This window comes from Oryx dammah, unplaced genomic scaffold, assembly GCF_014754425.2.
Source record: "Oryx dammah isolate SB20612 unplaced genomic scaffold, SCBI_Odam_1.1 HiC_scaffold_5, whole genome shotgun sequence".
Taxonomy (NCBI): Eukaryota; Metazoa; Chordata; class Mammalia; order Artiodactyla; family Bovidae; genus Oryx; species Oryx dammah.
In genome coordinates, this window is record NW_024070189.1 from 85,208,315 (window position 1) to 85,234,468 (window position 26,154).

General features: G+C 37.4%; 1 protein-coding gene across 1 annotated transcript in view; it reads left to right on the forward strand.

Annotated features, from left to right (window-relative positions):
- Positions 1-26,154, forward strand: part of ADAMTS19 (ADAM metallopeptidase with thrombospondin type 1 motif 19) — a 265,491-nt gene that overhangs the window by 230,812 nt on the left and 8,525 nt on the right. Inside the window, exons 20-21 of the mRNA XM_040241768.1 lie at positions 2,126-2,330; positions 5,131-5,283. Of these exons, the coding sequence (XP_040097702.1) occupies positions 2,126-2,330; positions 5,131-5,283 (358 nt within the window). The remainder of the gene's footprint in view (positions 1-2,125; positions 2,331-5,130; positions 5,284-26,154) is intronic.

Genomic DNA, 26,154 nt, shown 5'->3' on the forward strand with positions numbered 1-26,154 from the left:
AATTTATTTTATTTTAAAAATTGGAGATTTCCTGAAATTGTAAATACTTCTCTTTTCAGTACTGTCTTCTATAGTTCCATGGTTGGTTCCCTAGTTTAGGGACAAGACATATAGATGGGTTTATATTGTTCTTATAGCCTAGGTATTCTTGTGGGGAAAGATGAAGCAGAAACTGAAATAAACTTGGAAGATAAATATTCACTTTAGGAAAAATCCACTAGGGGACTCCATAGCAAACTGGTAGGTCTGCATCATACTTGGTAGACGAGCAGACAGGAACTTTCTTAGAGGCAATATTGGAGTGCAAATGTTATTGTGATGTTTTCTTCTATTTTAGAAATAGGAGCATAGACTCATTTAGGATTGAGCCATTATACAGATGCAAAAACTAGATGGCATGAGCATGTGACTTCTCAAACTTTGGAGCATTGCCACAAGCCAGGTGACAGAGGGCAGAGGATAACAGAGTCCTTGTGGGATGGATGGAGAAAGTACTCCAGGAGGAAGGGTCTTGGACCTGGATGTTAAGGATCTAGGCTGCGGATGCTTCAGAAATAAGTTCCGTAAGGTGAAATAGAAAGGTCTAGAAGTCAGTTGAGCATATGGTTTATGTTCTAAGATAAACATAGAGAAATATAAGAATAATTATAAATATACTCTGATATATATATAGAACACACTATATACTCAATGCCTGTTGTATGTCAGACACTAACAAATGAGAAACATGGAACCTTAGCAGCTGCTAAGTATTGTTTCACGAATATGGATAGTAAGGAACCCAGCATGACGCTCACGGCTTCTGATTGCCCTGTGCTGTGGATTTAAGTCCCCCTGTGTGCATGTGCGCTAAGTCGCTTCAGTCGTGTCTGATCCTAGTGAACTTATGGACTGTAGCCCACCAGGCTTCTCTGTCCATGGGATTCTCCAGGCAAGAGTACTGGGGTGGGTTGCCCTGCCCTCCTCTAGGGAATCTTCCCAACCCAGGGACTGAACCCATATCTCTTATGTCTCCTACACTGGCAGATGTGTTCTTTCCCACTAGCACCACCTGGGAATCCCAAAATCCCCTATAAGATTATCTAAATAATCCGAAAGGCCCAGAGGGCTTTTCTTTTCTTTTTTTTTTTTTGACAGGAATCATGCAGATACCAAATTTTATGAATCACTTTTCTGTCATAGGCCTTGGTTCCTTCCTGAAATAAATTTGGGGAGGTGTTTGAATGAGTGGTCCTCAGGGTTGATCCCAGTTCATTAGAAATGAAAGTGGCATAGAGATGTATCACTGCCCATAATGGTTGTTTGGAAAAAGGATCTTCATCTATGTATTAAAATACATATGAATTGGCAGAATCAGTGAGATCTGAGAATAATATTGGAGTCCTGAGAACTTCTAAAATCAGCTCACTTTGCATGTAGCCTATCACTTCGATGCTAATGATCACATTATAACAAGATATCAGCTAGCCTAAAGAAGCGACTTTGGCCCTCCTTGGAGGGTCCACCCCAGACACAAAAACCTGGTTGCAGGTGATGGGCATAATACGTTAGTGATTGCTTCCCCCAGGTAAGTGGGGTTCTCCAAGACAGGCTTCTTTTATTTGCTAATACCTGCACGAGTCCCCTTGTGAGGTAGTCAGCAGTCTCATTTCAGTTTCTGATTCCCCAACCTTGTAACCTTAGGGAAGTCACTACACCTCCCCTTGCCTCAGTTTCCCTTCTGTAAATGCCCACAGAAGTTGTAGAACTTAACAGGTGGGGTTATTGTGAAGGTTCTAAATGCAGAGAATAGGAACAAATTCATTTATGTTAGCAGTTTTATTCTTGTTAGATCCCTCAATATGGCAATAGGACAGGCAGTAGCTAGCAAAGCATGCAATATGACAGGGCCTGAGTCTGATAAGTCCTTTGAGATTCTAATAAGAGCAAGGCTCTGAGATAAGAAGTATGGAGAATTCAAAGCAATAGAAAGCCTTGGTGTTGTAGGAAAAAACTCAAATATTAGTTGAAAAAAATACAGTGGTATAAACTTAATGTATTACATTCTGCTAATTCTAGCCATGTCAAAATATACAGTAAGTAGATATCTTTTAGTTTGTCTCACTGACTCTTGCTTTACTTTTAGATGGATGATGACGGAATGGACCCCCTGTTCACGAACTTGTGGAAAAGGGATGCAGAGCAGACAAGTGGCTTGTACCCAACAGCTGAGCAATGGAACGTTGACCAGAGCCCGGGAGAGGGACTGCGCAGGGCCCAAGCCTGCCTCTGCCCAGCGCTGCGAGGGCCAGGACTGCATGACCGTGTGGGAGGCGGGCGTGTGGTCCGAGGTATGGTCTCTGCCCCGATGCTTGTCCGCTTTCTTCTGCCTTTCTGACTCTCAGCCTGTGTAAGGTTGTATTGTATCAAAATCAGAGCCTCTCTGCATGGCAGTTTTAATACTGTTTATTGATTTTTCTGGTGATAAAAGGAATACATTTATTTCAAATAATTTTGAAAGTAGGAAAAAGCCGATTTACTCTTTATACTGTGAATATCGTAATAAAATTACGAGCATATATTATGTACATTTTAGAATCCAGATTTTTTATTTCTGTGCCATAAGTATACTCTATAGTGGGCACATATGAAAATACACATTGACTCATTGTATATCTCTGAGCATTTAGAAGAGAAAGGAGAAGAAAGGATATTAACACTTATCAGTCATTTCTTGTGAACAGGGCTTCTGTTTTTACCTCATATTTAGTAACTTTTTGATATTTAATCACCAATGCAGAAAAGTTAAGTTTCACCATTTTATAATACTTTAGCTCAGAGAAATTAGTTTACTCAAAGTCCTACTAAGTGCTGGACCTGAGATTTGACCTCAGCACTACCTAACACCACATATGCACCCACCAGCTTATAACGTGTAGTGTACAGCTTTGTCCCATGCCAAACTGTTTGCTTATTTTGTTCTCATGGTACATGTCTTCTCATGATGATTAACACCAGTTATTACTTATATTTACTGGCCACTCGAAAGCATTTTAGGTGGGCTTGTGTGTGCATGTACATGAACACCCTCACACTTGTATACAAATATACATGTGCAAAGACATCTGTGCATGCACATCCATAGCTGAAACATTCATATGCTTGATTTCAAAATATTAGTTGGGATGTAAAAATGACAGACTGAAAATGCCAAGCTGCAGTAAGTAGCCATTCATTTGAAAATTGAGGACAGAGTAGCTTAGATAATAAGGTTTGGGGATATTCTTCAGTTAACCCAACCTCCCCCCCAAAAAACACACTAGCAAATAGTATATCTTTCTCTTGTCTTATTTCTGAGCTTTACTAGCCTTTTCAGTAGAGACTCCAAGAGCATAGCCTTCCAGGTCCTCAAAGCCCTGGTGGGGCTGAAAATGGTAGAAAAGGACGAAGAAGGGGGTTGTAAACTGAACACCTCAGGGACAGAGGGGTCTGGACAAAATATCCAGACAGGTGGTGGCTGCCAGCACGGAGCATTAGAACAAGTTATGCTGGATTAATAAATGTTTCATTCATTAAAAAAAAAAACAAAAAAAAGATTTTGTTGAAAAGATCCTTCATCATGTATGATGTATATCAGTTTTACATCAAAATGGATCAGTTCAGTCTGGAGAAACGATTCACATGAACATCAGAGAAACAGAAATACCCTACCTTCAGCTTAAGTGTAACACTTTTGCAATCTCTTCAGGAGGGATTAGGTCAGAAATGTTCTAACATACAGATTTTTGGCACCAGATGGGAGAAGTAATATGTCTCAAAATAATATACCAATTTTTAAAATGTCTCTTTTGTTTTTATTTAATATAAAAATTGAATTTATAGAACAGGATTAGTTTCCATTGGGAAAAAATACGCTAAGTCACTTCAGTCATGTCCGATTCTTTGTAACCCCATGGACTGTAGCCCGCGAGGCTCCTCTGTCCATGGGAGTCTCCAGGCAAGAATACTGGAGTGGGTTGCCATTCCCTTCTCCAGGGGATCTTTCTGACCCAGGGATCGAAGCCTCATCTCCTGCGGCTTCTGCTTGCAGGCAGATTCTTTACTGCTGAGCCACCAGGGAGGCCCCATTGGGAAAAAAAAATTAATGTAAATATTAAAATACCAAATCACACGTGTAGTCTGCCTTAAAGCTCAAGACATTCAAATGCAGACTAAAAATTATGAGACAATGACTCATTTGTGCCAAATGTATTATGTTTAAAATCTCATGAGTTCTATGCTTCAGTTTTCAGAAAAATAACTGCTGAAATCTGCGGCTACATCCTTGCTGTTTCGCTTAGCTCTTTCTTTGGAACTCTTCCAGATATAAATGTAAATTGGAGTTTTCAAGTTTTGCCACATCTCTCGTCCCTTCCTCCCTCTTAGCTGTCATACCCAATGGCATTTTGGCTCCTGTGTCCAGATAATCAATGCTGCACACTCTTGTAAGACTGGGAAGCTTTATACATGTTCCTTAATGGGGAGCATAAATGTAACAGAGAAGGTCAGTTATATCCTACAGGCCTCATACCTGTTATATCACATCATTAATCAAGCATTAGTTATTCATGAGATGAACTGAATTTTTTTAACTGAATTATATTTTCAATCCAAACAACCATTTAGAATGATGATTTCTAGAAGTATATAATTATGTAAAGAAACTTTTGTTTTTGCTACATATTCTGTTTTAACTTTATATCCTCTTAGAAATTGTCTTTTTTTTTTTTACAAGCACTTCTTAAGGCTAACACAAACTAAGTCTTCACCAAAAATAAAATGAATTTCCTTACATAACTATATATGATAATTTGACGTCAGTTATTAGGTTAGTGTTTACACTTTGACCACTGTTTATCTGTCTTTCATAAGCAATCAATGTGTTGTAGAACTCTCTGCAGTAATGGTCCTGTGTTCCTGAAACCCATTCATTTCTAGCACTGTGCCTGAAGCACTGTCTGGCCTCTGATGCTAGGGCATAGCCTTCATTCTGGCCTTTGTGTAGGTGATAGGTGTATGAGAGATAAGAACCAGTTCCTAATGTAATTTGATCATCAAGTCTATATCTTCTAATCACCAGCTTTATCCACAGTCTCTGACGTTATTTTCCAGTGTTCGGTCAAGTGTGGCAAAGGTGTACGTCATCGGACTGTGAGGTGTACTAACCCTAGAAAGAAATGTGTCCTCTCCACCCGACCCAGGGAGGCTGAAGACTGTGAGGATTACTCCAAATGCTATGTGTGGCGGATGGGTGACTGGTCTAAGGTGAGAACCTTTCTGTACATTCGCAAAGTTTCCCTAATGTCAGCATTGCCCTGAGTACTATAACTACACAGGAGGCATAGAAGATAGAGGTAAGGTAGAGTATTACATATTACAGTCATGTCTGGCTCTTTGCGACCCATTGGACTATTGCCCCTGGGCTCCTCTGTCCATGAGGTTTTCCAGGAAAGGATACTGGAGTGAGTTGCCATTTCCTCCTCCAGGGTATCTTCCCGACCCAGGGATAGAGCCCACATGTCCTGCATTAGCAGGTGGATTCTTTACCACTGGGCCAAGAGTATTAAATACTAAGGTCCAAATCCTGTTTTTCTGTCTATGATAATAACTCTAAACTGTTCTAAATAATAAGTAAGATAGAAATGTGTAAAGTACTGAACACCATTTTTGACACAAAGGAAGCTCTCAACAAGTATTATATATTATTATTGTTTTGCTGCTTGTATTGTTGATACTTATTTTGCTCAGAATATTTTTTGTATAAAACTTGTCTAGTGAGTAGAATACTAACAGATAAGTTCCTTTGAAATATAAGTAAGATAGATAATGACGGAACCAAAGAGAATTCCCATCTTGATATGTGAAGGATATTGTTTTCCCCACCATTATTTTGGATTGTACATAGAAGAAATTGAAAGGAGCAGAATCCTTGAAGCCCTTTAGTCAGATCAAGTAGATACAATTTCGTTCGCAGGTGAACAGTGAGTTTATTCATCTTAGTGGTAATATTTAAAATTTATGAATTAAGAACTTTATGGGTTATAGAAAATAGCTCAGATAGTCACTCTAAAAGTATTAATAAATCCTATGTTTTTAGATACAATTCTGATCATATCTGAGTGAAAATAGCTGTCAAATACTAACTTTTAGATGTTTTAGTCAGATGATCCCTTGTGCCTTGCTATATTGAACCTGTTATCATGGATCTAATGTTCTAAGGCTTACAATAGACATAATAAATCTACTCTTATAAATTCCCTGCTGTATTACAAATAAAAAAAAATGGTGCCTGCCATGGTGCCAGGCATGGAGGGGCAAGTGATAGCTGTTCATGAATAAACCTAAAGGATATTCTGGAAGAAATATTTTCATTGTACAACTTTCTTTGGTTAGTCAGCCTCCTTATTATTACTCAAAAAGAAATCCATGACATCTGCTATTGAAACATGTATACTATCATGTAAGAAACGAAGTGCCAGTCTATGTTTGATACAGGATACAGGATGCTTGGGGCTGGTGCACGGGGATCATCCAGAGAGATGATATGGAATGGGAGGTGGGAGGGGGATTCAGGATTGAGAGCTCGTATACACCCGTGGTGGATTCATGTCAATGTATGGCAAAACCAATACAGTATTGTAAAGTAAAATAAAGTAAAAATAAAATTAAAAAAAGAAAGAAATCCATGACATTTAAAATCTATTTTCTTATGATTTTTCATGCCTTTTTTCTCCAATGAAAGTTTGTATATTAACTTTGCTTATGAACACTGGGACTCTACAAGGTACATTTGTCAGCAATGTAAATCAGTCCCTGACTACCGAATTAGGAAATAACCCAATCCCTGCAGCTTTTAGTTGGTGAACCATATAAGGAAACTTCACACTTCAGAGTAAGCAACTTTTAGACAAAAGAGAATTCTAAACTGACCATAAATAATTAATTTTATGTTCAGGTTTTAGAGTTCCCACTTCTAAGAGACAAATAGAGTGATGGGGAAAGATATGGCCTGCAAGTCAAGAACATGGGGTACAGTTAGGACTCCCTCATTGACTGCTTCTGTGTCTAATTCCTTAAGAGTGAAATAAGGAAAATAGATAACACCGTTATTTTCGATCCATTGTTATATTAACACCTCATTTGACACTGAAAGTTTAAACTAGGTTGAGGAAATGAATGTACTCCTTGCGGGAGTGTGAGGAGGATCACCTATTGCTCCCTATCAGTTGTAGAAACCTTGTGTTTGTTTGTTTTGGCTAGAGAAATTCTAGATGTTTTCCCAAAATGAAATAATTCTGCTCTAAGAAAAAGTTTTAAAATGACTCAAATAAATGAGCAATATCCTTCCAACTTCATTAACAGAAATATTCTAAGTGATAACCCTAGTTAACTACAAAAAGCAAAATTATTACAAAAAATAGAAGGTCCAGATATTATAATTTGTGACCCAGAATGCTAAGCTCCCACATTGCTGCATATGGAAATAAGGCTAGCAAATCTTATTTACATGACAAATACTATTGCAATTGATTAATACATGTGCCTGTTTTGTGGCCTCTGGTCAAATCTTAAGCCAAATCAAAATTAACTGGGGAGATCATAGAAAACATTGATTTGTGCTAAGCCTGAAAAAGTTTTTTTTTTTCAATTTTACCACAGTTTACATTATGTAGGACTTCCCTGGTAGCTCAGTGTTAAAGAACCTGCCTGCCACTGCAGGAAATGGGGGTTCCATCCCTGGGTAGGGAAGATTCCCTGGAGGAGGAAATGGCAACCCAGTCTAGTATTCTAGCCGGAAGAATCCCATAGACAGAGGAGCCTGGCGTGCTGCAGTCCATGGGATGGCAAAAGAGTCAGACATGACTTAGCAACTAAACAACAGTTTTTAAATAGGCTTGTACTGAATTAGTTTAAATTCATCTTTGTTATGTTACTCCATTGCTACCTAGCTAGAATAGCCTTTTTGAGTAAAGAAAGTAATGTATAGATCTAATAAATACTCATTTTTACTCAGTGACTTTTAACCTTTGTTTGTTGCAGTTTGCTTATGTAGAAGATCCAGTTATACTGTATTTTCTATTCTTTTTATGAATGTCTGTTCTTTCCCTTGAAGCTGTTTTCTTTCTTTCTTTTTATTTTTAGTCTTAACATAACAGTTTCAAACAGCATGCACAAATTAAAGCCAGTGGCTCCATGCAAGCTTTATTGATTTCTCCCCTCTTGTTTTACCCTTAATGTATCACTTTCATGTTCAAATGAAGACCATCCCAAAATAATTACCAAAAAAAAAGAATGGTGCTCTGATTATTAAGTTTCGGTGATTAAAGCATTCATGGACAGAGGAAACACATAGATCTCTTATTTTTATCAGCTGTGTTCCTGGAATCCAAATAACAACAAGATGTGTGCAATTATGGGTCAATTTCTGTGCTCCTCTGAAGTCAGTTAATCTGTCAGTTTCATTCAAATTCTACTAATATTTTTAAACCCTTGATAAACCTAAATGGACTTAAAATTAAATCCTGGGTTGGCTTTAATCAGGTTTATTCAGTGGACTCTCCATAAGGTCTAAGCTCTGAAATCCTGCTTTTCCCTCAATAATATTGATGAATCATTAGCAATTCAGTAAAATATGTATATGTTCTCAGATTTTTCCACTGTCTAAAAGCCACTGACCACTGTTGAGCCAAGGTAATACTGGCTAAATGGAGGGTTACTAAGAATATGGCTTATGCCTCAAACTGTGTTCACAGCATTTGTATCAGCCTATATAATTCCTAGCATTTACAATTTTATGATTTTGTGTACACAGCGGGAAAAATTGCTCTCAGATGAGAGGAAAAAAAATGATAGATCCAGGTATACCCAAAGAAAAATTTCCTATCATATAGTTGTTAGCTCTGATTTCAAAGTAGATGTAATATGGCCTTTATTAAACATTGCTAATGTTTATTTCATCGAGACTAGAAAGTTGGCAATAATAAGGCAAAAACAATCTGGTTGCTTTGCTCTGGCTTGAGTTAACTGTTGAAATAATCATATGCCACATTCTGATATATATTCGGCCTTAGGGTCTTTCCTGGGAAAGCAAAACATGACCCATCTGTTTCCTGGCATTATAAATCTGTATTTACTCATTTAAACTGTCCTAAGCATAGAACACTGACTTGAAAAAAATAATGTAGTCTCTTATGCTTAATGAAATGCCATATTTTCTGGCTGAATTTGATCTTTCTGCCTTTACTTAAAATTCTGAAACTTCTTGTTTTCATTATTGGAGGCCAATAGATAAGCAAATAAAACAGTATTATTTTATCTACTTTCTATACAGAGTTTGGTCCTTCATCAAGCTTTTATAGAGTAAATTTTTCTGTGCAGTATTAAGAAATGATTTATACTTATTCAAGCGAACTTTAAAGACCAAACAAAACATCTTGGAATTGCACATAATTGTGGCTTGTTCTTGGATTCCATACATACTGTACAATTTAAACTTAATATAACCCTTTAAAATTCCAGAAGGTGACTAGATTTGGCCACATTCCAAATTATGACATGATTAATAGAGTTTTGGGTAGGAGATTGTGAGTCTTTTGTAATTATATAATTGAAAATAATGCAGTGGAAGCAGAAGAAATCATTCTGAGTGATTTAATTATATAGGTAATATGGTATAGCTTTGTTTAGAAGTAGTAAATATTTAAGCTTGCGGTATGGTGAGTTATTTTTAACTTACCTGCAAAAGGAAACCACAGTTATATTCAGTATATTCATTTGAATAGAAGAATCTAAAAACAAAGTCATTTTTTCTAATGAATAGGGGAATTACATCAAACTAATACCTGCTTTCTAACTATAAAAATAACATCTAAGTTGGATCTTCCCTGGTGGTCCATTGGCTAAGATTCCACACCCCCAATGCAGGGGGGCCCAGGTTTGATTCCTGGTCAGGGAACTGGATCCCACTTGCTACAACTAAAGATTCCCCATGCCACAGTTAAGACTGGAGCAACCAAATAAATAAATACTTTAGAAAATAACAATTTCGTTAATAGGAATTCTACTTATTTTGAGATCATTCTCATAGTAAAGATTTTCTAAAGCAGTCTCAAAATGGCATTTTATGATGATTTTTTTTTGCATTTTCTCTGAGAAGCATTGTAACTAAAACTCAAATCATATTGATTGCTTGATAATTTATTTCTGTAACTGTGAAAGACTTGAATATATCTGGATTATTTTTAGTCAGAATAATTTTCTTAATACATATGCTTCAAATACCATTAAAATCCACCTGGTGTATTATATTGTCCTGCTGCTGCTAAGTCGCTTCAGTCGTCTCCGACTCTGTGCGACCCCATAGACGGAAGCCCACCAGATTCCCCCGTCTCTGGGATTCTCCAGGCAAGAACACTGTAGTGGGTTGCCATTTCCTTCTCCAGTGCATGAAGGTGAAAAATGAAAGGGAAGTCGCTCAGCTGTGTCCGACTCTTAGTGATCCCATGGACTGCAGCCTACCAGGCTTCTCCATCCATGGGATTTTCCAGGCAAGAGTACTGGAGTGGGGTGCCATTGGACTCAGTAATAACTATGGGAAAATAAGTGTGCCATTTCCTGTGTCATTACCTATCTAATTTTTTAAAAACAGTTCAAAAAGAGACTTAAATTCTCCTGTAAATCTTGCCAGTACTTTAAGTAATGCTCTTTGGGTAATCAAGATATATAACCATAAAGTAGTCTCATACTGCATAATTATTAAGCTAAAGCAATTCATAACAGGCACTTTATCCAGATTGGTCAGCAGTCAATATAAATACGTGGCTTGGTGGTTTGCACCATTTCACATGTCCCTGGAAAAACATTCTTTTATTTCTTGCTGTTGGTTACAGTGGACTCTGAGACGGATTGCCTGTCCCCAGATCTCATAGGTCCGTGGCCTGATGATTTGCCTTCAGCTTTCTGCATAGAAGCTTGTCATTCCAATTAACATTGACAGTGGTAGCTGTGACTTATCACCGTTTGTAGGAAATTATGAATAATTACATAAGACATTTCACTGAAGGAGAACTTAGAAATCAATGGAGGAAACTTAAAACTTGATCAGAGCAATCAAGAATATCCTAAAACAAATTACTAGATGATACCACATTTTAAGTCATGCATCTCTACAGCCTAGTGTTGCTACATTAAAAGAAAAGGAACCAAAAAAAAAAAAAAAAAAGGAAAGAAAACCGAGATCCAAAAATTGAAGAACAGGGAGTTCTTATTACCCAGTGGCTAGGATAGAACCTTCTGACTATGGATTCTTACATAGGTGGACTGATGCAGTCCTTCGTATACCCCACTCCAACTCAATCAACTTACAGAATGTTCCAGAATTCAAATGAATATATGTATAGATCGCTGGTTTCTAATACAGCTAAACTAAGTGGGCTGTTACAGGTTAATAGAAGGAAGCTCAATCACTTGTTAGAAGGATTTCCCTTTCAAATTTAAAGAAATTATTAGCAGTAACAGTAAATAAATATCCTACTAGAATGTAAAAATAGAAATGTTAAGTATATTCTGAAACTAGAGAATAAAAGGAATTAATAAAATGAGAACTGCTAGATGGAGAAAATATATTGTTAAGTAGATTGATTAGTAAATTTAATATTTATCAAAGACCTGAATGTCGTCATTTTATAAGACTGAATTCATATTAATTTATGAATTCTTGCATTTCCAGAATTATGTTGCATGGGAAGCTCATTCATTAGGATGTGGTCTCCATGTGAGAGAAATACTATAGTTAAAGATAATCAAATAATCTATGCTCAAAGAATATTCAGATCCTTTAGCAGTCTTCTGTACATGGCAGATCCCAAAGAGAGACTTGGTGAAGTGCAAGTCACTCAGCCGGTTTTGAGTCTTTGCAACCCCATGAACTATACCATTCATGGAATTTTCCAGGCCAGAATATTGGAGTGGGTAGCCTATCCCTTCTCCTGACCCAGAAATTGAACCAGAGTCTCCTGCATTGCAGGCAGATTCTTTACCAGCTGAGCTATCAGGGAAGCCCTAAGAGAGACTCTGGTATTTCACTTTTCTTTTTTTTTTTTTTTTTAACCAAGAATCACTTTTACAGAGTATGTAGCTAGTTTGTTATTTAGTATAATACACTTTAGAAAAGCTTACAATAGATTAAATTTCAAAATCTAGCTTTGTAAATATTTTTTCTACTTGAGAAAATTTGTAGATTGAAACCAGACTGAAATAGTCTGTAATCCAGAAAAGTGTTCTTGAGATGAGCTAGCATTTCTATTTAGTATTATTTTCATTATATCTACAAGTCTATTGATATTTGGAGAAGATAACTGCTTATCATTTTTATGCTTATAGATAATCTCATAAGATAGGAAAATTTGAGCAGCTGCACAATTAACAAATATGAATCTATCATCTGTGCACATGCACTCAGTCGTGTCCGACTCTATGTGACCCATGGACTATAGCCTGCCAGGCTCCTCTGTCCATGGAATTTTCCAGGCAAGAATGCTAGAGTGGATTGCCATGCCCTCCTCCAGGGGATCTTACTGACCCAGGGATCTAACCTGCCTCTCTTGTGTCTCCTGCATTGGCAGGCAACTCTTCACCAGTTGAGCCACCAGGAGTGCCTCTGAATCTATGATCCTGAGTTCTATCATTGTTAACTCAGTCAGTGAATTAAAGAAATCAAAGACTGTGGGCTCAATTTTAAGCATATAGTCATTGAGAAAACCTATCCCACAATATCCGAAAGAAGAGATATTTTGCATTATAGGAAAATTTACTTTAAAAAATGCACTTAGCTCTGAGTAGGCAGTTCATACTGAAGAAATTCCTCAATGATGTATAAGATGCTTCTCCTCAAAAAAGACTTTCTATTATTTTGTTTAGATACATCCACCAAGTGTTTACCCAACTTGGTACTCACCATTCTATCTGAAAAAGATAGCCATCTTCTAAACCATGCACAAAATCCCTGAACTGTCGGCTATCAAATTGTTTTGTCTCTGTCTCTTTGTACTGCCAGAGAATGGGACATTTTTGCATTGTTATCATTTTTATTTTTAAGATCTCCTCAGAGTCTTGTCTATTGCCCCAGATATATTTTAAAAATTGAGTTTTCAAAATATTCCCAATTTTCAATGTAATTAAATGCTTTTGGCTGGTATTATTAAACATAGCAGAAATAGATTAGCTTAAAAATAATGAAGCACACATACTGTGTGTATGTCTTCTATCTAAAGAAAATGTATAATTTAAAGAGACTGAAGGAGTGTCTCTATGTATACGTTTGTTGTCTATATTTGCATATATATGTATAATTATGTTATAAATTCAGGTATAAGAACATTTTTTAACATCTTTTGGATTGGAAAATAGGGAGAAATATATTTTTTTAATCTACAGGGTTTAAAAATACTGTCTTCTTAATAGATCCTTGAAAAGTCACTAGAATCTTAAAATAATGTTGTCAGTTCTTTTGTGCTGCATACCAGGATATCTATAATTTTACCTTCTAAACCATACCCAGAATTAATTCAGCAAATATATGTCATTGAGTTAAAAATTATTCTTGATGTCCTTTATAGGTGTGGAGTATGGAACAGGCCAAAACTCATTTTGGGGACATTGAACTTCAATAGGTGGGGCAGGGTAGAGTGTCACATAAAAATATAATGAAATTTGATGGCTATATAAAATTAAAATCAGAAGTTTTAGCACTGACTGTTTTTTACTTAGATTTAGGAAAGTATATATTCGTCAAATACCAGAGGATATCCAGAGACAGATATAATCAGATCACCAGGCCACCCAGAGAAGGAGATAGATGCAATGCAAGGGAAAATAGGCAAATGATCAGCTAGTTAGAAGGGCATCATGCTAAGTCACTTTACTCATGTCTGCCTCTTTGTGACCCATGGACTGTAGCCCACCAGGCTCCTCTGTCCTTAGGATTCTCCAGGCAAGAATACTGGAGTAGGGTGTCATTTCCCCCTCCAGGGGACCTTTCTAACCCAAGGGTCGAATCCATGTCTCTTGCATCTTCTTCATTGGCAGGTGGGTTCTTTACCAGTAGCACCACCTGGGAAGCCCAGAAAGGCATCAGATGGATGCATAAAGTAATGAAAGGGAAAATTGTCTTAACAAGCAGGTCCCTGCTCTGCTTCAAGTTAACTCTGGCTCTCCAGCCTCAGTATAGCTTCAGTGCACAACCTGCAGCAGTCTTCTGTGCAGGAGAGCGGGTCCTTAGGCCCCCTGACCTCAGCCCCTACATCTGCCGAAGGTGCCAAAGCAACTGAACGTCTCCCTGACTTTCAAAATACTCTGTGCAAGGAAAAGTAATAGTTTTCTGGGCTGAAAAACTTGTAGAGATAGTGGTTCTATGTTATGAGATAGGAAAGCCTAGAGATGAACCAAGTTGGAGGGGAAGGACTATGAATTCTGTTTGGGCTGTGCTTCATCTTTTATGTCAGTGATGTGTACAGTCAAAGGAAAAACATTGTTGAGTTACACAAACACCTTAGGAGACAAAAGCACAAATAACAGAATGGATTATAAAAATACATACTTTATAACTTTATTTCCTATGTATAGAATATATATGAGTGCATATAGTAAGAACTGAAACTAACAAACATGTTTAAAAAATAAACACACACACACACAGCTCCAGGGCTCAGCAAGGCAACATGAGAGAAGTGGGTTGGGGGATAGTCTGGGTCTGCCATACAGAGGAAACAGTTTCTACTAAATTCTTCCCAGTTGCTTCCACATACATTTTCTCATACTGCTTCTAAAATTGGATATTATCAAATTTTCTATCATTCTGATACATGAAAAAAATCTTATTTTGAAATGTACACATTCTTGGACTCAACAGCTCCATTGTTATAGAATTTTCTTACAGACATTCTCACATAATTTACTCATTATGTGTATGAAGATGCTCATTGCGGGTCTTGTTTGGAACAACACACACTTGAAAATAACCCACCCATCCATTAACTAGTTATATGACTCATAATACTATACACAGTGGAATACTGTCATTTTTAAAAGTGTATTTATATATATATAATGATGAAAAAATTTCTCCAAGACCTACTATTAAATAGTAAATATTATGTAGAAGAGTTTCATAGTGTAAACTAAAGTTATTTACATGTATTGTTTTTATACATATTAATATTTCTCTATACAGATATACAAAGAACAATTTATTTGAATTACATTGAAAGAAAGGGTCTTCTGTACTTAAAATTCTACCCCCCATCTCCATAAATTACCTTTCATTTTATAAACTGGTGAATGGTTTCTGTCAGAAATTAAAATTCTTTCTTAATAGTTATATTTTTCATGCTCAGTCTCAAAAATGATTGATGTCATAAATATAGACAGATGCTAAGTGAATATTATATAATTTCTGTGAAGGGGAGAGGATTTGGTGAGTTAGGTAATTGGTGAGACAACTTGGTGTTGTCTTAGAATAAGACAGCCCTCGGTTTGAATTCTGAATTTTCTGGTCAGTAAATTACTGAAGCCAGATGAAATAATTTATGAAGAATTGTTAGCAAAGTATCAGTTACATAGTAACTAAATAAATGCTGACCATTCCTATTGTAGTGTCAGTAGAGATGGGGGAAATGGTTGGCTTTGAGAAACTGTTATGAGGTTAAAATGAAGAGAAGCAGGGTTGATCTTCTGTGTGAGGTGAAAAGGAGGGAGGGATTCATGTGTTTAAAAGGAATCCCACATTCGCATGAGATAGGAAGTCCTAGAGATGAATCCGGAGAAGGCAATGGCACCCCACTCCAGTATTCTTGCCTGGAGAATCCCAGGGACGGGGGAGCCTGGTGGGCTGCAGTCCATGGGGTCGCCAAGAGTTTGGCACTACTGAGCAACTTCACTTTCCCTTTTCACTTTCATGCATTGGAGAAGGAAATGGCAACCCACTCCAGTATTCTTGCCTGGAGAATCCCAGGGACGGGGGAGCCTAGTGGGCTGCCGTCTGTGGGGTCGCACAGAGTCAGACACGACTAAAGCGACTTAGCAGCAGCAGCAGAGATGAATCAAGTTGGAGGGGAAGGATTGTGAATTATGTTTCATGTGCCCATAAGAGAATTTAATGCTGGAATCTAGTAGGTAGATCAGAGGAAAGGAATGGGATGGAGTATACATTTTGGAGTCACCAACGTGTAGGCAGTGTTTAAATCTTGAAGTATACGTGGGCCCGAAGATGAAGAAGAAACGTGGCAGCCATGCAGAACTCCTTTCTTTAAAGGCATGTGAGAAAAGAAGCAACTGCTAGTAAAAGGGACTGAAAAGGGGGTACTCACAGCAACAGGAGGAAAAGTCATGAGAAACAAGAAAGAAAGTATGCTTAGGAAGTTCAATGAAATCGAAGCTCAGAGGGACTTGAGGGGACGCTAGTTCCGTATTCTCAAACGTTAGCTGCTGTAGGACTGTGCCAGCGCCATTCTCCTATTTTCTCAAAACAAAGTTCTTCATTTTGTTTCCTTGAAATATATACCGCTCCCAGTTTCCTTTTTCTTGAAAAATGTCAGTGCCATCTTCCCCAACACACATGCAGAAGGTATCCTTCACACTTTTTGTTCTATTCACAAGTAGGGTGTTCTTCACTCCCTTTTAATACATACTTTTATTAACAAATAAAGGCCATAATATCATATAAGAAACTAATTGCCGGTCCAGGTTCGATGCAGGATACAGGATGCTTGGGGCTGGTACATTGGGATGACCCAGAGGGATGGTACTTGGAGAGAGGTGGGAGGAGGGTTCAGGATGGGGAACACGTGTACACCTGTGGCGGATTCATGTGGATGTATGGCAAAACCCATAAAAGATTGTAAAGTAATTAGCCTCCAATTAAATAAATTTAAATTAAAAAAAAATAAAGGCCTTTTAATAAATATTTTCACCATGACTAGAGTTAACAACTTATAATGTGCTTCTGTACCCCCAGACTGCCCTCTTACAGATTCATTCATTCATAGGGATGGCTTCACAACTCTAACCAACGGTTCAAACAGTTTCAGAGAATTGGCATTGGCTTTACTGTCAACTAAAGGACTTTACTGTCAACTAAGACTTCCCTGGTGCCTCAGACGGTAAAGCATCTGCCTACAATGTGGGAGACCTAAGTTTGATCCCTGGGTCGGGAAGACCCTCTGGAGAAGGAAATGGCAATCCACTCCAGTACTCTTGCCTGGAAAATCCCATGGACGGAGGATCCTGGTAGGCTACTGTCCATGAGGTCACAAAGTGTCGGACACAACTGAGTGACAAAAACTTTCACTTTCATGTACTCACTCTGATGTTCAACGCTTTCTATATGCTGATCTTAACCTACCTATTGAGAATCATCTCTTTGTTCTCATTAATTCGGTATCTCCAGTAAGCTCAGACCTGAGAAGTTTGTACTTTTACAATCTCCACATCTTTGTATATACACTTTATCACTAGAATGTATTTTTTTTTCAACCATCCAAGTGAACGGAAGTCTTTTAAGGACTATCTCAAGTACCTCATTTCCCCAATAAATAACAAAATGTGTTTTGCACTTATCGACTAGATTAATTTTTCTCAATTATTTACTGTCTTACATCGTTGCTGTCATAACCCTTTAAGCCCTTTCACATATTTCTCTGAATGAACATACCATAGTATGACAAGTAGTGATTTTTATTGAATAAATGACTGCTTAAACTTTTTCATCGAGTAAGCAAAAAATGTATGATCCATCTAAGCATTGTATTTCTTCTGATCTATTTTTCTGACTCTAGTTCTATAACAATTACAATGGTTCATATATTTTACTAGGAAAAATTAGTAACTAGCTTATCTTTCTCTGGGAATATTAAGGTAATCAATATAATTTTATATAAACATGCAACTCCCTTGACCTTTGTATGATATATCAAACTACTTAAAAATGTGATTTTTTTAATAAAAAAAGTAAATCCAGCCATATTTGAGTAACATGCTATTTAAACCTGAAGGATGCTGCAAGTTGAACTTCAAGGAAGCTGGCAGACCTGTTTTGCATTTGTCTGGAATTCATGTGTCAATACCTGACGAAAGGTTGGAGAGCCATTATCTAACCTAGAAGGAAGGCAGCAGATAGAAACAAAGCACAGTTAAGAATTTTCTCTGTGAACTGGGAAATATTTGGTATATTTCAGGTTGGAATAAGTTAAAGGTTGCTATATAATGTACTCTGTACCCTTTTAAATCAAGATTTTATTTACTAAAAACAAAATAAAAACACACACACTTACTCTAACATGGCCACAGAGGATCTGATCCATTTTTGACATGGGATTGTTATACTAGACCTGGAAAAGTATTTAATTGAAAAAGGAAATTCAGTCACTGTCTTTCCAAACAACTGCCTCTGATGGGAAGATGTTTCCCTGGATGACAGTGATAAAATAGAAACGTACTGCTGGTCTTTTTTCACCTCGGCAACATCCTGTGATTCATAGGCTCAGCACTGACAGAACTGCAAATGTGCCCAAGACTTTGTATGTATTAATTGCTTCTTAATGCAAAACATCTTGTTTTAATTCCATCATTGTGGTGATCAGTGTATATACTTTGATATAAAAAATGATTGGGGTGATTATTATGACCTTTCATAACACATTCAGTTCTCTGCTAATCGTTCATAAGCAATCCGCTTGATTTTTGCCACACACATTTCCTTGATTTGCAGTAACTCTATGCAAACATTTTCACGAAAGAGACGAAAATAATTGAACTGTAGAACCAAGCGATGAATTAATTAAACACATATGCAAAAAAATCCTCAATGTCTGACCTCTAGGAATAGATTCAATCCCAAATATCCATGTGTTAAATAAAGCAGATGAACTATGTTTAAAGACGTTGCAACACTGACCAAAATAAGTTGCAAATCTTAAAAAACAAAGCTAACTTTTGTTCCTTAGTATGCTTGTTTCACACTCACTTTATTAAAAAGTTTAAAGATGGAACTGCCAAACATATACATAAATGAATAGGAATGCTGTGCTAATAATTTCCAGTAGAAGTCATCATTTAGTTTCCTTACGAGGTCCACACTCCACTGTGAATGCTACTTCACTCTCGTTAAACTACTTTGGAATAATCCATTTATTCCCAAAGACAAATTATCCAAGTCAATGCTGTTAACCTTGTTAGTGGCACTTATCATTATAAATTATATCAGGTTCTAGAAGATTGTCTATTATATTGGTTAAAAAAAGTTCTGTCTGCCAGTGACAATTTTCTCTTAATTTAGGAATTCCTATTTCTTACAGAGGCCAGCTGGAAATGAGTAAAGCATTACAGAGCCTTCCTTAGCTGTTGGCCTGGAGGATACACATTCTCTCCAGAATATATATCTTTGGCACAGTCTAGAAGGAAGGAATCTCGGGTAATCTCTGTGCTGGCCAAGTGTGAGAATTATTATTTTTAACCCCTAAATATCCTGAAATTGGGGGATTTTTTTCAAGGAATTTAAAAGTAGACTAGTTATATTTGTTATCCAATAAAACTCCAAATAAATACAGTAGTATTTTTATTTCTGGGTTCCTGCCTCTTTGGTATAATGTCTGAAAGAATATTTTATGGGACTCAGCAGGTTGAAGAGTTTTACACGAACTTTAGAGTTTAACATGCACAGATTAACAGGCAAACAAGTTGATTATTTAACCTAAGTATACAAATTTACTTACAGCACAGTGTCCTGATTGGTTCCCAAACGTAGGTTATCTAAATATTCCGAGTAACAACTAGCACTGAGCATTGCCTGTGTGCCTGTTCTGAAAGGAAAGGTGGAAACTAATATTTAACCAGTAACTTTAACGTTTGGCATTTTACCATAGGATCCCCATACGGAAGACTAGATAGGGGAATCTTTTGTAGCTGAAAGTTGCATATGCAGAATATATCTACTTGATCCTAGAACACATGGAGCCCAGAAGCAGTGCAAAAGTCAGAGATCAGTGGAAACAATGAGTGTCTCTTCTCTATATAGAAGAGTAATTAAGAGATATTTATAGATATCCCATTCATAAAGGGTTTTTAAGTGAAATTAAGTTGTTCAGAAGCACATAGGTTACTCCTTAGACAAAAGGACACTGTTCTTTGGTGAATTTGGCAGGAGACGTATCAGATAGATTATACCATGAGCCTTTATGGATATTCCTACATGATTCATGAACTTCCAGTGACAAATAATTTTGCACTTTACAAAAGTGGGTTCAAGTGGTACTATGGATGAGCTTTGAGAACCTCCTAAAATCATGTTCTCTGTTTTTGTCCCTCATTTTGATGCTTTATAAACTTGTAGATACCTATTTATTAGTGGCTATGCAGTCATGTTTTACTCATGTCAGTGTATCACAGAGCATGTTTGCTTTTATTCACTAGTAGTTAGTGGATTTATGCCTCTAAGCATTGTGGTATTCATAGAAATTTGGGGGAACAATATATGTAGATTATCTTTAAAATACATATTCTTGATAAGCATACTCAAAGCCATCATGAAATGAATATTTCTGTATAATAAAAATTTAGTAACAGACTATACTCATTCCTTATATGTTTATTTGATCCACCAAAATGTATTTATGCCAATATGCTATATAAGAGCTATTTATCCTCAGTGCATCAGATTAGGCTTGAAGAAAAATTTCATCAGGCCACAGTTATTTTATAGCACACACGGCATAGTGAAATTATAACATCAATAGAATGTCTCAGGATAAATGGCCTTTCCCTAAACACCTAGTATAACGTGTTTACATATTTTTCCAAGTATTAAACCAAGATCTTAGCAGCACTATTAATGCTATAAATAATACTGTTAGGATGAAATGTCCATGGTCAACTCTTACTAAAATTTGAGCTTACTACAATTTTTGAGCTGTGGTGGAAGCTCATCCATCTTTGTGGTGGGAGAAAGAATTCCACACCGTGGCTGGTCCATGAGATGGACTTCCTGGCTATTCAGAGTTCATTTCAACCCTTTGTTTTTAGGACAATGCCTCAGTTGAGAATTTGTTAAGAATTTTTTGAGTTTGTTTTGTTTCCTACATTTTTTTTCTGTGTCCCTCATTTATTTACATTTATTCACAGACCACAAATTTGTCAGATCATGCTGGCATCTTAACCTGCTTTTATTGGCAAATCCTGCCTACTCAGGGCTAGCATCTAACTTAGCAAATACAACTTTCCAAGAGTTTACATCTCGATCACCAGACCCTTGTTGGCCATTGTTGGAATATGATAAACATGTGAGTTAGGTAAGTGTCTGCTGTACTCTTCCATCACCTTGGATATTGCTTATTCGTCCCCAAATATTTCCTTTTCAATTAGTTTATTCAGATGAAATTTTCTTAGGTAAAATAAAGTTCAGTTCAGTTCAGTCGCTCAGTCGTGTCCCACTCTTTACAACCCCGTGAATCACAACACGCCAGGCCTCCCTGTCCATCACCAACTCCCAGAGTTCACTCAGACTCATGTCTGTCGAGTCAGTGATGCCATCCAGCCATCTCATCCTCTGTCATCCCCTTCTCCTCCTGCCCCCAATCCCTCCCAGCATCAGTGAGCTCTTATTGTGTGGTGTAACTATGACAAAAAGAAAGTTTTAAATAATGGAAATAGTTTTAAGGGTCTATAATACATGATGTGAAAATGTTAGTCACTCAGTCATATCCGACTCTTGGCAACCCCAGGGACTGTAGGCCTCCCAGCCTCCACTGTGCATCAAATTTTCCAGGCAATAATACTGGAGTGAGAATGGCTCCAAATAGGGAAAGGAGTACGTCAAGGCTGTATTTGTCACCCTGCTTATTTAACTTCTATGCAGAGTACATCATGAGAAACTCTAGGCTGGATAAAGCACAAGCTGGAATCAAGATTGCTGGGAGAAATATCAATAACCACAGATATGCAGATGACACCACCCTTATGGCAGAACCTGAAGAAGAACTAAAGATCCTCTTGATGAAAGTGAAAGAGGAGAATGAAAAAGTTGTTTTAAAATTCAACATTCAGAAAACTAAGATCATGGCATCTGGTCCCATCACTTCATGGCAAATAGATGGGTAAACAGTGGAGACAGTGACATACTTTATATTTTGGGGCTCCAAAATCACTGCAGATGGTGACTGCAGCCATAAAATTAAAAGACACTTACTCCTTGGAAGGAAAGTTATGACCAACCTAGATAGCATATTGAAAAGCAGAGACATTACTTTGCCAACAAAGGTCCATCTAGTCAAGGCTATGGTTTTTCCAATAGTCATGTATGGATGTGAGAGTTGGTCTATAAAGAAAAGTGAGTGCCGAATAATTGATGCTTTTGAACTGTGGTGTTGGAGTAGACTCTTGAGAGTGCCTTGGACAGCAAGGAGATCCAACCAGTCCATCCTAAAGGAAATCAATTGTGAGTGTTCATTGGAAGGACTGGTGTTGAAGCTGAACCTCCAATACTTTGGCCACCAGATGCGAAGAACTGACTCACTTAAAAAGACCTTGATACTGGGAGGGATTGGGGGCAGGAGGAGAAGGGGACAACAGAGGATGAGATGGCTGGATGGCATCACTGACTCAATGGACATGAGTTTGTGTAAACTCCGGGAGTTGGTGATGGACAGGGAGGCCCGGCATGCTGCGATTCATGGGGTCGCAGAGTCTGACACGATTGAGTGACTGAACTGAACTACATAGCCACTCCCTTCTCCAGAAATCTCATTTTAAGAGAAAATATAGTCTTCTTGCTAATTTGCCACCATTTGTATTCATTGTTCTCATTCATTAAACTATTTCTCTAATCATTTTAATAGTTCAGACTGTTTGAATTATTGAGGAAGTTTCCTTTGTCATATTTAGTGTTTGACATGAAAACTAATGTAGACATAATTTAATACAGTCTTAGAAATTGTCACTAAATATCCTAGGTCAAGAAAGAGTTTATTCCATTATCAGAGAAATCTATAATGATCTTATCGAAAGATAATGCTCAAATGCAGGGCATGTCATCATTTTCTCAGGTAGATTGAAATGATGAATACATTACGTCAAAACAAATTTTGTTTGCAGATACTTTAGGTGGAAAAGGGCGATTACCAGCATCATTTTTTTTCTTGTGCCTTGCTATTGAAGTTTGTTCTAAAGATTACTGTCTCCCTTTTTTACTATAGTAAATTTAGTACATCAAGATTGTGTTTCCTGTTTAGAATTAAAGACTTCTAATTCATGGCATTGATTCATGAGATGCTTAGTTTCAAAGGTCCTTCAGGGCAATATTAAAACTGTTTGGGGAACAGACTATTTGTCAGACAGTACAAGTCTCTCTTTTTAAATAACTTTAGTCAGGAAACATTCCTTGTAAAAGAAAGATCAATGGCAACTTATCTGGTACACTTTGTGTTGTTCTTTTTCTTTTTTTTCACCAGTTGCTGGCAAATTGATTTTGACACTTTAGCATTTTGGCATTCAGTGGACGTCTAGAGTGCTGCCTTGTCTCATATATTTTAACCTAGTACATATGTGAAGAAGTTTAAAATGTATTAGGAAAAAGATTGAAGGGAGGGAGGGAGGGAGAGAGCAAGGAAAGAAGGAAGGAAGAAAGAAAAATGGAAAGAGAAATTCATTGAAATTGATCCAAGATCTGTAAAAACACAATGGAAGGAATATTGTATTTGGAAACAGAAGATTGCATTTGAGGTTTGTTTCTCCTTCACCTGGAATATGTCTTTGTCACTTTCTCCATGAATCCTTCCCTGATCATCCCATTTGAATTGCTAAACTCCATAGCCCAAATTTTCCCAGTCTTTCTTCCCAGCTTTAGTTTCTCTATTGCACTTGTCAATATCTGATATACAATGTATTTTAATTCTTGACCTTTTCGCTTCCCGCTATTAGAGTGTAAACTGATTGAAGGCACAGATTTTTGTCTATTTCGTTTACTATTATTTTCTGGTATCCAAAAGAGTATTTGACACATCAGAGAGTTTCACTAAAATCTGTTGACTGAGTGGATGAAAATGGGCTTCCCCATTGGCTCAGCAGCAAAAGAATCCTCCCGCAGTGCAGGAGCCACAGGAGATCCAGGTTCTATTCCAGGGTCAGGAGATGCCCTGGAGGAGGGCATGCAACCTGCTCCAGTTCAACCTTGCCTGGAGAATCCCATGAACAGGGGAGCCTGGCAGGCTACAATCTGTGGGGTGGCAAAGAGTCAGATATTAGGTTTATGAGCAAGATTAACCAAGATAGTATGTATAAAAGCATATTAGATAATGACTGGATTATAATAGGTATTTCATGTATCCATTTACCATCTAATACATAGATCTGTCAGTGACTCATCTATAGATAGTGTGACAGTGTCTCCCAGATTACCCAGGACCATCCCTTTTTATGCCCACAGTCCACGAATAGTTATCAGAACTTCTTTCACAAGTGCTCTGATTTGGATGTTAAATTCTATGATCGCTCAGTCTAAAGATAAAGCATGCTACTTAATTGTCATTACGGCAAAAGAGTTTATCTCATACCACATAGCCTGTGTTATAGTAACACAACTCAAAAAAAAAAAAAGCCTTCTAATTAGGATAAGAGATTATTCTGCAGGATAGAGGAAAAATAAATATTTCTTTTAACATAAAGAGAAATACTGGCAATCTTCTAGTATCGAGTAGTACTACCTGTCCCATCTTTGATTTTAGTACATATTAGTTCAAACTCCGGTACCACCACTTCTTAGCTGTGACAGTGAGTGCACTTTGTTTCACTTATTTGAGCCTCTCTTTTCTCCTGTGTGTAAAAGGAGTAATAATAGTGCTCATGGGCTTCATATGAGATATTAAAATAAATGTAACCTGTATCTGGCATATAGGTCATGGCATATAATAGAGTTATATGCCAGTATCTGGCACATAATAGATCCTAAATAAACACCAGCTTCATAATATTAATCATTTCTGCTGTTTTTAGCTTCTGCACAGAACCCTGAACATGGTGGGATATCAGTAAATATTTGAAAAGCCAAAAAACAATTGAATATTCTGAAAAATTCAAGCAAAATATAATTTTGAGACATTATTTAGTGGACTGCTATCATACCAACGTTGGATAATACAGTGAATAATTAGATAATGAATTTGCAGTCTTTACTGTTATGCAGTGTCACTGCTTAAAAATTGCCTGACTGTAGTAACTTTTAATAATAAATTATTTGGAGTGTTTCCTTTCATAGTAATTTAGACCTGAAAGTGTAGCTATGATCTACTACAGTGCCTTACTTAACAAAAAGGAAAATTAAGTCCCAGGTACATTAGATTCTAGAGACCGTATTAGAGCCCTGGTCTCCTCATTTCAAGCCAAAATTATAGTGACTTTTCCTTTTAATATTTGTCTGTCTTTAATCATCAGTTCAGTTCAGTCGCTCAGTCATGTCCGACTCTTTGCGACCCCATGAATTGCAGCACGCCAGGCCTCCCTGTCCATCACCAACTCCCAGAGTTCACTCAGACTCACGTCCATCGAGTCCGTGATGCCATCCAGCCATCTCATCCTCGGTCGTCCCCTTCTCCTCCTGCCCCCAATCCCTCCCAGCATCAAAGTCTTTTCCAATGAGTCAACTCTTCGCATGAGGTGGCCAAAGTACTGGAGTTTCAGCTTTAGCATCATTCCTTCCAAAGAAACCCCAGGGCTGATCTCCTTCAGAATGGACTGGTTGGATCTCCTTGCAGTCCAAGGGACTCTCAAAAGTCTTCTCCAACACCACAGTTCAAAAGCATCAATTCTTCGGCGCTCAGCTTTCTTCACAGTCCAACTCTCACATCCATACATGACCACTGGAAAAACCATGGCCTTGACTAGACAGACCTTAGTCGGCAAAGTAATGTCTCTGCTTTTGAATATGCTATCTAGGTTGCTCATAACTTTTCTTCCAAGGAGTAAGCATCTTTTAATTTCATGGCTGCAATCACCATCTGCAGTGATTTTGGAGCCCAAGAAAATAAAGTCTGATACTGTTTCCACTGTTTCCCCATCTATTTCCCATGAGGTGGTGGGACCAGATGCCATGATCTT